Raw genomic sequence first — 13,320 nt, 5'->3', positions numbered from 1 at the left:
TAAATTGGCCACCCACTCTGTCTTCTCTTCTAGCCTCAGGGCAATGGTAGATATCAAGCAAGGTGTTGTTCAAGACACAGAGACACCCGCCTTAAGCAGGCAGATTGAAGCCTTGGGAACCAGACCTGGGATATTTAAAAGGAGTCAAAAGGGATTGAAAGACAGATCTTTGTTTTGCCAAGTTCCCTGAAAGAAGTTCTAATATAGTAAGTAGGTTTCCACATTATTAGGGTTTGTGTATATAATGAAGCAAGCTGGTAAGGCTGAGGGTGAGAATTTTCCCTTTAATAAAGTTGGTCAAAACCCTAAAATTAGTACTAGAAATATTCCCCAGATAACTAGAAACAAGATAGTCAAACTTAAGCTATTGGCTTTAATAGTTATCCAACATAAGTTTCCAAGAAAAAAACTGAAACAGTTGTTTCAAGGAATTTGGATCATATAATCTTCTTAAGACCTGTTGTTATGAGGTTTCTATTTGTCAATACAGTTCAGAGTTATGAAACTGACCTCACTGATATGTACTTTTTAGAACTAAAAGAAATTGCATGAAATACCAGTTTTTCTCAACTACATTTGTGAATGTATGCTTGCTACTCTCCCCTAACTAAAGGGTCTTTCTTTTTTTTTACACACAATGAATAGTAATAAATGAAGTTTAAAATGATTTTAATGCCTAAAGTAACATCATAGACACTAAGTCTACATGAATTGTCTTAATATCAATTGATAAGATATGAATACAACTTTTTAAAAAAGATAGGGGGATGGCTGAGAAATAAATCTATGCTTATATGGTCAATTAATCTATGACAGAAGAGGCAAGAGTATACAATGAAAAAATGACAGTGTCTTACACTCAGATCAATGGAACAGAATAGAGAACGCAGAAATGGGCCCACAAACGTATGGCCAACTCATCTTTGACAAAGCAGAAAATATCCAGTGGAATAAAGACAGTCTGTTCAGCAAGTGATGCTGGGAAAACTGGACAGCAACATGCAGAAAAAAGAACCTGGACCACTTTCTTACACCATACCCAAAAATAAACTCGAAATGGATGAAAGACCTAAACATGAGAGAGGAAGCCATCAAAATCCTCGAGGAGAAAGCAGGCAACAGCCTCTTTGATCTTGGCCGCAGCAACTTCTTACTCAACATGTCTCCAGAGGCAAGGGAAACAAAAGCAAAAATGAACTATTAGGACCTCTCAAAATAAAAAGCTTATACACAGTGAAGGAAACAATCAGCAAAACTAAAAGACAACCGACAGAATGGGAGAAGATATTTGCAAATGACATATCAGATAAAGGGTTAGTATCCAAAATTTACAAAGAACTTATCAAACTCAACACCCAAAAAACAAATAATCCAGTGAAGAAATGGACAAAGACATAAATAGACACTTCTCCAAAGAAGACATCCAGATGGCCAACTGACACATGCAAAAATGCTCACCATCACTCATCATCAGGGAAATACAAATCAGAACCACAATGAGATACCACCTTACGCCTGTCACAATGGCTAACATGAAAAACTCAGGCAACAACAGATGTTGGTGAGGATGCAGAGAAACAGGATCTCTTTTGCACTGCTGGTGGGAATGCAAACTGGTGCAGCCACTCTGGAAAACGGTATGGAAGTTCCTCAAAAAATTAAAAATAGAACTACCCTCTGACCCAGCAACTGCACTACTAGGTATTTATCCAAGGGATACAGGTGTGCTGTTTCGAAAGGACACATGCATCCCAGTGTTCATAACAGCACTATCAACAATAGCCAAAGTATGGAAAGAGCCCAAATGTCCATCGATGGATGAACAGATAAAGAAGATATGAAAAAAAAATATAAGAAGATATGGTATATATATACAATGGAGTATTACTCAGCAATCAAAAAGAATGAAATCTTTCCATTAACAATTACATGGATGGAACTAGAGGGTATTATGCTAAGCAAAATTAGTCAGTCAGAGCAAGACAAATATCATATAACTTCACTCATATGAGGACTTTAAGAAACAAAACAGATGAACATAAGGGAAGGGAAGCAAAAATAATATAAAAACAGGGAGGGGGACAAAACATAAGAGACTCTTAAATATAGAGAACAAACAGAAGGTTGCTGGAGCGGTGGTGGGAGGGGGGATGGGCTATATGGGTAAGGGGCATTAAGGAATCAATCTACTCCTGTAATCATTGTTGCACTATATGCTAACTAACTTGGATGTAAATTAAAAAAAATAAAAAATAATAATAATTTTTTTTTAAAAAGACAGTGTCTTAAATAAATGATCCAGGAAAAACTGGACAACTACATGCAAAAGAACGAAGCTGGACTACTTCCTTACACCATAAACAATAAACTCAAAATGGATTAAAGACCTAAATGTGAGACCTGAAACCATGAAACTCCTAGAAGAGAACATAAACAGTAATCTTTGACATTGTTGTACAGAAACATTTTTCTAGACATGTCTCTTCAGGCAAGGGAAACAAAAGCAAAAATAAACTATTTGGACTACACCAAAATAAAAAGCTTCTGCACAGCAAAGGAAACCATCAATGAAACAAAAAGGCAACCTACTGAAATGAAAGATATTTGAAAATGATCTGATAAGGGTTTTATATCCAAAATATATGTAGAATTTATATAATACCAAAAAACCCAATTAACCCAATTAAGTGAGCAGAGGACTTAAATAGACATTTTTCAAAAGAAGACATACAGATGGCCAACAGATACATAAGGTTCGACATCACTCATCATCAGGGAAAGGCAAATCAAAACCACAATGAGATATCAACTTATACCTGTCAGAATGGCTAGAATCAAAAAGACAAGAAATAACAAGTATTGGCAAGAACTGGAGAAAAAGAAACCTTTGTACACTGTTGGTGGGAGTGCTAACTGATGGAACCACTATGGAAAATAGTATGGATGCACTCAAAAAAAATTGAAAATACAAATATCATGTAATCCAGTAATTCTACTACTGGGTATTTATCTAAAGAAAATGAAAATACTAATTAAAAAAGATATATGGACCCGTATGTTTTATTGCAGCGTTATTTACAATAGCCAAGATATGGAAGCAAACCAAGTGTCCATTGACAGATGAATGGATGAAGAGGTATACATACATACATACAATGGGATATTACTCAGGCATAAAAAAATGAGATCTTGGCATCTGTGACAACATGGATGGACCTAGAGGGTATTATGCTAAGTGAAAGACAAATACCATATGATTCACTTACATGTGGAATCTAAAAACAAAACAAATGAGCAAGCAAAAAAAGTAGAAATAGACCCATAAACAGGAAATTGGTGGTTGCCCGAGAAGAGGGGAATAGGGAGATGGGCAAAATGGCTGAAGGGGAGTGAGAGGTCCTGACTTTCAGATAAAAACGCAATAAAATTACAAAAAAAAAAAAGTGTGTATGTGAGAGAGATGCAGACTGAAAAACTGGCAAAGGTGATAAACCTTGAGTCTAAGGGTCTTAGAGAAAGCTTCTATGTATAAGCTGTAGCACTGAGAAAAATAAATTTCAAATGGAATGCAGGAAACACTTTGAATTTGGATACAGTGATCAAAAGACCTCTCTTTACATCCTCTCAGATAGGTCTCAAATAATAGGAATGGATACATTATGACAAAACATTAATGAGATGTACTGGCTAGTCACATGAAGGCTGTACCTGTGCAAAAAAATTACAAATATCTTTGGTAGTGTGTACATAACTCTATTACTCAGCCTGATTTCTCTCCTGGGTCCTCTTGTTTGTCTTGGAAAACATGCAAACAAAGAGGTCAAGTGCAGGATCCATCTTAACCCTTAAAGGGGAGAGAGGCAAGGTGAATGGCTTAAGCTTAAAACCCAGGAAGGTGTATTCCCACTGGGTACTCCCCAAGCTGGGTGATTCCATTTACAATCATCTTCCATCTCAACAAAATATCATATGGCATACTTCTGATGGTTGTACTTCATAAATCTTTGGGGTGATTTCTTTTAAATCCAGGTTTCAAAGCACTTCTAAGAAAGAGTCTGTTGTTTAATTACCTGCCTTGATTCCTTTGTCTGATCCAAACTGTTACAAGCAGATAAGCAAGCATATGATGCCAAAGATACAAAAGACATGATCTGAACGGCGGAAAGTGGGCCCCACATCTTAACCAGAAATTCACTGCTTAGAGCCCCTGTGAACGTCGAGCACAATATGAATCAACACATGAAGCTTCACTTTCTTTTATTGTTAATCCTTCACTTTCTAGATAGGGAAGATTATTTTGTTATAGCAAAAATAGGATAAAAATGTTCAAAAGAAACCTGGACAGGTGCTGAGACTAAAGCACTCATTAATGACTTCATGAAATAATCCTATTTCTCAAAATACAGAATGAGAAAAGCCTCTATATAGTCACAGTAATGCATAGTAGGAAATCATTACCAGCTAAATGAGAGCTCTAATGTAGAATATGGAGAAAATCAGGTGCTATCTGATTTTCTATCTGAACATTAGAAAGTCTCATTTAGGAATCAATTCTCGGTGCCATCTGTATAAGACAGTCTTAATTTGGCATAACATTATTCTGTCTGTTATACACCTGCTTGTTCCCTGGACTATGAAAGGAAAATAGCAATTTTTCAAGCATAATAAACCTAATATCTTTTTAATTAATATAGATATTGAAATTAAAAAAATAAAACTCAGCTATATGCCAGTAGCATGTCAGATATTTCAGAGAATAAGGTACAGTATTCATAACCACTTGGATTATTTTGGATTATCCAAAACAATTTTGTTGAAAAAATGCAAATGCTTTTTTTTGAAAGGAATCTTCTTGCAAAGCCATTAAGATAACATGGATATGAAGGTGCATTACAGAAAAATACAGGAAGATCCAATGTCATCAATAAGATTCATGCATCTACATTTCTAGATATCACCTGGAGACAGCATCAATTAATCTTTTTTATGAACCTTAATTTTTTTTAGTCTCTCATGATTATCCATTTTTAAAGAACACATGAAACATTGAATGAAGGGTAAAATTTAGGCTGTTATGGTCATTTTCTTTACCTCAATGATCAACCTGTAAATCACTGAAAATTATAAATTGAAGAACTAACACAAGTTCTGCATTCAACTCAACGATAATAGCCAAAACCTAATAATATTTATAGTGAATGGCTTAAAAGGGGGAAAAAATAAACTATCCTTCCCCCAAAATTCTAACTAGTTTCTGACATACCAATTATGTTCTAGCAATTGCTTGCTATACCTTTAATCATCATAAATATTTATAACAAGGACAATGTCCTCAGGCTTTTGATTGAGATTTTAAATTGCCCTCTAAGTAATTAACTGCTAAAATTACCCATTTGTCTAAAATTGATATTATGCTAAGAAACAAACCATTAGTTAATAGTGAATATTTATTTCACAATGTCATGTTGAGAACAGATATACTTTGTGGGCAAAATAGCAAATGATTCTAGAAATTTAGTTAACATTGACAGTTTTTGTTATGAGTTTATTTTTTGTTGTGAGTTTACTATTATTTTTTTGTTATGAGTTTATTTCAGTATTTACCAGGAATATACATCAAGAAAGATAAACTTTAACAGATGTTTTGCTGAGAATTAGCATAAAATTACTGTAGAATTCCATGCCTTATTATGAAATCACAAATTATGTATCATTCCAGTTGTTCTTTTCTCTTTCATTTTTCAATGACCTATCATGTTTGCAATGCTTAAAATTCTATCTGATTCACATTAAAGAACAATCTCAATTCTTAGGTACATGACATCCCACAGTATTACTGTAAACAAGGATATATGAAATCTAAACAAAAATATTCACATTTTTAGAATCCAAGACAAATGCTTTACATATATTTTTATGCTGCCCAATAATCAAACTAAAAGTCAAAATTGCCAGATTTAGAAACAAAAAGGTCTGATCACTGTACTTTCCTTCTGTTCCCTACAATGAATATTCAGTATCTACAACATTCCAAACATTTAATGATCTACAAGCTATTTAGGTAAACACAGAGCTTTGGAGTTACTAAAGAATATGCTCTTTTAACATAAAAGTGGATCTCACCTGGTTTTCCCATCTCCTTAAATTTATAAAGAACCATTACAAGGTCTTATTTTAGCTCAACTGTTTTTTTTTAAATTAACATCTCAGCCTTATGAACAGCTGTTAACTTAGTAAATATTATTCTTATGCTCTTCATTTTGCATTTATAGATTTAAGTGACAATAAATACCACAACGTGAAAAAAAATGCATTAATATATCAAACAGAAATACCTGTGGGACATCTATGTCACTATGTCACACTCAGACTACTTTGAGAATAATTTCACCTGCAGTGCAGATCCTAAATGTAACCCTGGAGGAGGGCATTGTGTCTAAGCAGGTGAAGAAAAGCCAGTGCATAATTAGGTGAGTGGCCTCCCATGGAAACCAACATGGTAATAAGGGCCATCTGCTTCCGTGCATGGCAATTCAGATGCCAAAACACAGGCATTAACAAGCTGCATTCTATTTTTTAACTTCCCACACCCTCAGAGAAGATAAGAGTACTATCTTCAATATGAAAATGATGATAAAACTATTTGACTGAGTGCATATAAAGTTAAATAATAAGCTACTTACAGTAATTTAATGTATTAATCATGTAGTGTAGGGAGAAGAACATTGGACAGAGTCAAAAAACCTTTTCTAGGATACTAATCCTGGAAGGAGCTTGCCTGGTTATAGCAGAATCACTCAGAGGTATTTTTCCTTTTTAATTTTACCAACATTAACATTTAAATTATTATGACTATGTAAATATTATTTAGACCTGAGCCATTTAGTTTACTATGAATACTTTTACCCCCACCCCCACCCCCACACAATAATTTGGTTTTCCTGGTGTTACTGATGATCTAGTTCTTTTGTTTATTGGTTTGTTTTCCTTTGGTTAGTTTTCTTTGCAGTTAGTGCTAATTCAACACCAAACTCTTTTCCCATCTCATAAATCTTCTCAAACACATTAGGTATTTTACCTAACAATTTCCTCTTCTTGGAAATCTCTCCTGGAAACCCCTGACCTGCTCCAACTGGACCAGTGGATTACTCTCCCAGACTAATGCATAACTGTCATCCTGGGATTCTTTTCAGCATTGTCCTGAAAACCTCCTGCATCTCTCTCCGTGGCAGCCTTTGTTTCTTGGTTTCTTTGTCTTCTCTGCCTTGGTTTATACCCTGAATTCTAGTGGAGTACATCCTCAAGTAGCTTCCTGAGAAAGGATGCACAGTGGGCATTATGTTCAACTTTTTGAACATCTGAAAATAATTACTTTACCTTCACAATTGATAGTTTGTATAGAATACTAGGTTGAGAGAATAATTTTATTTATTTATTTTTTTTAAGTAAGCTCTAAACTCAATATAGGGCTTGAAATCATGATCATGAGATCAAGAGTCACATGCTCTACTGACTGAGCCAGCCAGGCTCCCTGAGGGAATAATTTTAAATACGAACTTTCAAGCCACTGTCCCACTGCTGTCTCCCTTCCAGTGTCGCTGCTGAAAAGGCTAAGGCCACTATAATTCTATCACAGTAAAGCCGTTTCCTTTTGTAGGATTTTTCTTCAAAACCAGCGTTCTAAAATTTTGCAATAAGGAATCTTATTGTCAGTCTATTTTCATTAAATATTATGGGCATTTAATGGACCCTCTTAATCTTGAAATTCACATCCTCCACAGCTGGAAAAAGTGTAGTTGAATGACTATTATTTTGATGATTCCTCCTGCACATTTTCTCCAATTATTCAGAGGTTGGATCCCCTGGACTGGACCTCAAATTTTTTTTTGATACTTTCTTTCTCATTTTTCAGATCTGTGCTTTATACTCTATTTTCTGGAAAACTTCTTTACTTTTATCACCCATGTTTTTTTGTTATTTTTTTATGTCTTTCATCATATTTGTTTAAGGCTTATTTTTGAGAGGCCTCAGAGAGAGTGCGTGCATGCATGCAAGTGGAGGAGGGGCAGAAACAGAGGGAGACAGGATCCAAAGCTGGTTCTGCACTACCAGCACAGAGTGCAACACAGGGCTCAAACTCATAAACTGTGAGATCATGACCTGAGCCAAAATCAAGAGGCAGACGCTCAGCTGACGGAACCACTCAGGCACCACTCTGTCATCATATTGTTAATTTCTAAAGCAACCTTCTGTTCACTAAGTTCCTTTTTTAAAAAAATAACTTATTCTTATTTTATAGATATACTATAGTTCTTCTACATCTTTGAGAGTATTGATAATTTTTTGATGTCTTCTTTACAATCTTTCTCTAATTTAATGCACACAACTTTGCTCCCTCCAAGTTACTTATGTCAAAGGAGGTCTTTGCTGTAGAGTTGCCTGGATTCTTTAGGTCTGTTCTCTTGGACTGATCAGATTCTTCACAAAAGACACTTCCAATTTTCAACCTTGAAGCATGGGTCTGACACCTATTTTTTGAAGCACCACAGGCCAGACCCTGTCTCTCATGCTCTTCCCCATCCCCACCTACTGGCCCAGCCCCTGTCCACAGTGATCACCCCACCGGCAGAGTGAAGAGCAGCAGAGGCAGGCTTTAAGTCTGTGAGAGGGTGACAGGCCAGGGTTGTTAGCAAGCACACATGTCCTCCACAGGTAAAGCCATGCAGGGTCACAGGGAGAGCAAGGTGACACTGTGGATCATGGGAGGCAACCTGGGCTCTCAGCACTGGGTCTGAGCAAATGCCCACCTCTTCCTACTTAAAGGAATTTTTAAATATTATTCTGAATTTGGAAGAGAGGAGAGAATATATATACATTTAAAGCTTTGCAGGTGACTCTGCCATGGAGCCACGTTTGAAGACCTTTAAATGACTACTGAGGTTTCCTGTACACGTAAATATTTCGAGAAGACTGTCCAATACATTTTGGCAAATCCTCAAGGAGCCGAGTCAAATTGGTTTCCATACAACACCCAGTGCTCATCCCAAAAGGTGCCCTCCTCAATACCCATCACCCACCCTTCCCTCCCTCCCACCCCCCATCAACCCTCAGTTTGTTCTCAGTTTTTAAGAGTCTCTTATGAAGGAGCTGAGATTTCAATAGCTATGTGTAAAGGGGTACTATACATCAATACATTTTGCTGACTTTCAGTTATTCAAAATGGTATAAGAAGAGGTAAATCACATCACTCTCTTTTAAAGGCAAAAATGTAGTAAGGCATCAATCTGTGATCACATCAAGCAACTTCTGAGTATATATAATTCCTGCTCTATATGACTAATCTCCAGACTCACTGTGTATGTTCCGTCCAATTTCTGTGACATTATTTCTATTCTGACTGCACAATGAATTCACCATTAAGTTTCTCACCACAGCCTAGGAAGGCACTAACTATTAAACCATGTTTACTGCCATGGCACAACAAGGGCTGGGAATAGGTAGCAAACACTAGGTATTTGAAGAACAACGAATGACCATGGAATAAAAGAAAAGCTTGCAAAACTTGGATAAGAGTTGTTGAAACATGATTTCAAGTACATACTAGTTGCTGAAAAACGGCAACCTAGAAGTCAAGTTCCTCAAGACCACTAGGAGATAAAGGAAAAATAAAATGTAATGGAAGAAGCAGAACTTACAAATGCCACAAAAATCACCAGTGACACTGGCCTGAGTATGGTGAACATGGTGATGCTTTGTGGAATAAGCTTTTTTCTTTGTTTCACCAACAAAAATTTCCACCAATACTTAGCTCATGTCTAATGACACACAGAGGGTTGATAAGAAAACCAAGCAAGAATAATAAAAATCCAGTGATGTCATGGTTCTTTTTGAAAAGGTTCAGTCAGCTCTTTAATCTCAATCTTGTCACTGAACTTGGAAGTCAAGAAGTCAAAGTGCTCAGAGTAGCTGTTGATTTTCACTGAGATTGGCAGGCTCAGCCCCCTAGAGCTGAGCCCCCTGGGTCCCCTAGAGCTGAAGGTCTCACTAATTGGGTTCTCTACAGATCCCCAGGGTTAAAGTAGGAAACAAGAGTAAGGATGTATTGTACTATTGGTTTTGAACCTAATCAACCCTAAGAAAAGAACATTTAATGTGTAAATAAGAGAACTTAAAATGTTTCAATGTTTAGGAAAAAAACCAAAATTAAGTTCATGTTATGATATTAATGTTTGGAGTTAGACTTAAACATGGCCAAGATTGACGAAACGAGTCTTTCCATCTGTTAAAATTTCTTCCCCAATTTAAGACTAAATAATTGTTTATGTCAACGGAAACTGATTTTGAAGAAAAATGAACAAAGAATTTAAATTATTTATCTATCATAAATATCTAAGATAAATTATTTATCTATCAATAAAACAAAAAAACAACAAAAAAGAGCTATATGAAACAACAGACTATATTGATTCTATTATTGATTCTATTATTTGTCTAAAACCATATTGATTCTATTATTTGTCTAAAACACAATGCTATTTCAGAATTGCTACAAGTTCCTGCATTTTAAAATTATACAACATAGGGGTGCCTGGATGGCTCAGAGATGAGCGTCTACCTTCGGCTCAGGTCATGATCTCACAATCAGAGCTTACATTGGGCTCTGTGCTGACAGTTCAGAGCCTGGAGCCTGCTTCAGATTCTCCCTCTCTCTCTGCCCCTCCCCCAGTCACACTCTGTCTCCCACTGTCTCTCAAAAATGAACAAACGTTAAAAATTTTTTTTAATTAAAAAAGTTATACAACATAACTGGCCACCATAAAAATCATCATTAATACCACAAATATTAACAATCACCTACAACTTATTAAAAATAAGAAAATCAACATTAGAAAAATAGGTAATATATAAGAACAGGCAACGTAATTACAAATAGTCAAGATCTTAACATGTGAAAAGATACTTGTCACTAGCAGCCAAGAAAACACTAACATAAAAGGTATTCCAATTTTACTTATCAGAATGGCAAAAATTAAAATGATTGGTTATGGTCAATGCTCATGAGAGTAAAGAAAAACAGTCCTCCTATAATTTACAAACTTGTGGGCAAATGTTCCAGTCAAATTCATTAAAACTGAAATCTTGTCTCTTAGTAAAGAAAATCCATTAACTAGATATATAAAAGAAATAAGAATGTAAAGGTTTCATACTATTATTTAGCCTAGAATTCATTACAATAGCAACATTCTAGAAACAAGCCAAGATCCATGAATAAGAAACAGTTGAAAACTATGGTTTTTTCACACTATGGACTCATATGCAGTTTTCAGGAAGATTAAACTACAATCATATATTGATTTTAAAGGATATCCATGATACATATTTTAAAAAGACATACAATAGCATGTTATTTTTATAGAGCAAAATAAACACACACAAAATACCATATGTGCATATATATTTTTATAAGCAAAGAGAAAAGTACAAAAGAAACATGCCTGCTGCAAAGAGTGGTGTCAATAGATAATGCCTAGGAAGAAATGGGCAGAATTTTTCTTTACATACATCCATAGCACTCAACTGATTCTCAGGATCATGAAAGGTAGTCATTTGAATTACAGAATGTGAGCACATCATTAAACCTTCATATATAACTTTGGTATCTTCTGACGCTCTCAAAGATGTCAAAAAAGAATCTCCTATTTGAAGCATGAAATTTTGAAACAATTTCCAAGATGGGTGCTCGGTCAGATGTTAGAAAAACTTAGTTCTTTTGACACACAGCAATCCAATTTGTAATAAAAGAAATGAAGGAGAGCAGTAGGAAACTGTTATCTGTTTGTACATACAAATAAAAAAATATGTACTATGAACGCACCATAACGTTTTGGATCACAGTATTTTGTACTGAAACTTACTGATACTTTAGTATGAAGTTCTAAGGGAGAGCTACCTGAAACTCTCTTCTCTTAAAAACAGTGTTAAAACAGCATTCCAGTGGATCTCACTTATTATTAGCATGAAACAAAAATAGAATTAAATCTAAATAATAATATTCCAGTGAAAAGACTTAATGTTTAAACATAGTTTCCAATCACTCAAGAGAGCACTAACCATGGTTTACTTCAATATCACTTCTCTTTACACAACAATTTTTTTAAGTTATGGTAGAGAGATTAGACTTTGATGAAAAAAAAATACACATGAAGAATGCTAACCGCTGGCTTAAAAAGATCTTTTCCTACCTTCACATTATCTGGATGCAGCCCCCCAGGGTGCTTGTCCATGTACTGACATAAATCAGTGTGCTGGAAGAAAAAGGGGAAAATGTATTAACATCCCTCTGGCTATAACATGATGAATCAATATTTTTCTACTTCAAAGTCACTATTGCCTTCTGAACAAAGCAAATATAAGACAAGTGGGTGGATTTTTTCTTTGTATGTAGCCGAATGCTTCTCCGCCCTCTCGTTTTTAACCACAATTGAATCATTACCTTTATCTTTAGGCTCTGTTTTGTATTACACATATCTGTGTATTAGAAGGTATCCATGTCCATAATTTAAGTGCCTAATTTCCTCCTCATTGAAAATATATTTTTTAGCAAAACAAAACAAAACAAAACAAAACTTAACTGTAAATATGGGTACCATACCTGAAAAAAACTAAACCAAAACACATACACATAACACACACTAAACCAATTACATTGCCAATTATCTTGTATTTTTCAAGTGCAAATGCAGGTTATGATTATTTATTTTGTATGAGATGAGAATACTACAAATATATCATTCTAGCAAAATTAATCACTACTTATTTAAAATTCTCATAACTATATTCATTAAAAAATAATTTTCAGGTTTCCAGAACTCCCGAATGTATCTGCCAAAATATATTTTTAAATGAATAGAAACACTTTCAAAATTATAAATTAAGACAAATATATCAGGTATAACTTTTTTAAAAGTTTTTATTTAAATTCCACTTAGTTAACATAGAGGGTAGTATTAGTCTCAGGTGTAGAGTTTAGTGATTCAACCTTTACATAAAACAGCCATGCTTATCACAGCATGTAACTTAAAAGGAATATCTCTAAGTAACATTTTTTTGCTGTTACTCTTTTAAAAATATCTCCAGCTCAATTTGCCTACAGCTGTATTTATTTTCATCTTAATGCTTCTTATGTTTACATAATGAATTATATAGAAATTTGAAAAAACATGTAGAGTTGCTATTCCAATTTTTCTTCTCTTATTAGAGGGTACTATAAGATTTATAACATTGAAACATTTTATCATTTTGGAAAAGCCACTGAACATG

At 34.8% G+C, this 13,320-nt stretch overlaps 1 protein-coding gene across 5 annotated transcripts in view; it reads right to left on the bottom strand.

Moving 5' to 3' along the window:
* The window catches only part of CDK14 (cyclin dependent kinase 14), a 626,953-nt gene that overhangs the window by 299,644 nt on the left and 313,989 nt on the right, over positions 1–13,320 (bottom strand). For all 5 annotated transcript variants that reach the window (XM_049641422.1, XM_049641423.1, XM_049641421.1 and 2 more), the window contains one exon: positions 12,243–12,305. In XM_049641422.1, coding sequence (XP_049497379.1) covers positions 12,243–12,305 — 63 coding nt within the window. The remainder of the gene's footprint in view (positions 1–12,242; positions 12,306–13,320) is intronic.

Source organism: Panthera uncia, chromosome A2 (assembly GCF_023721935.1).
Source record: "Panthera uncia isolate 11264 chromosome A2, Puncia_PCG_1.0, whole genome shotgun sequence".
In the NCBI taxonomy this organism is placed as follows: domain Eukaryota; kingdom Metazoa; phylum Chordata; class Mammalia; order Carnivora; family Felidae; genus Panthera; species Panthera uncia.
This window is presented reverse-complemented; position numbering and strand designations above follow the sequence as displayed.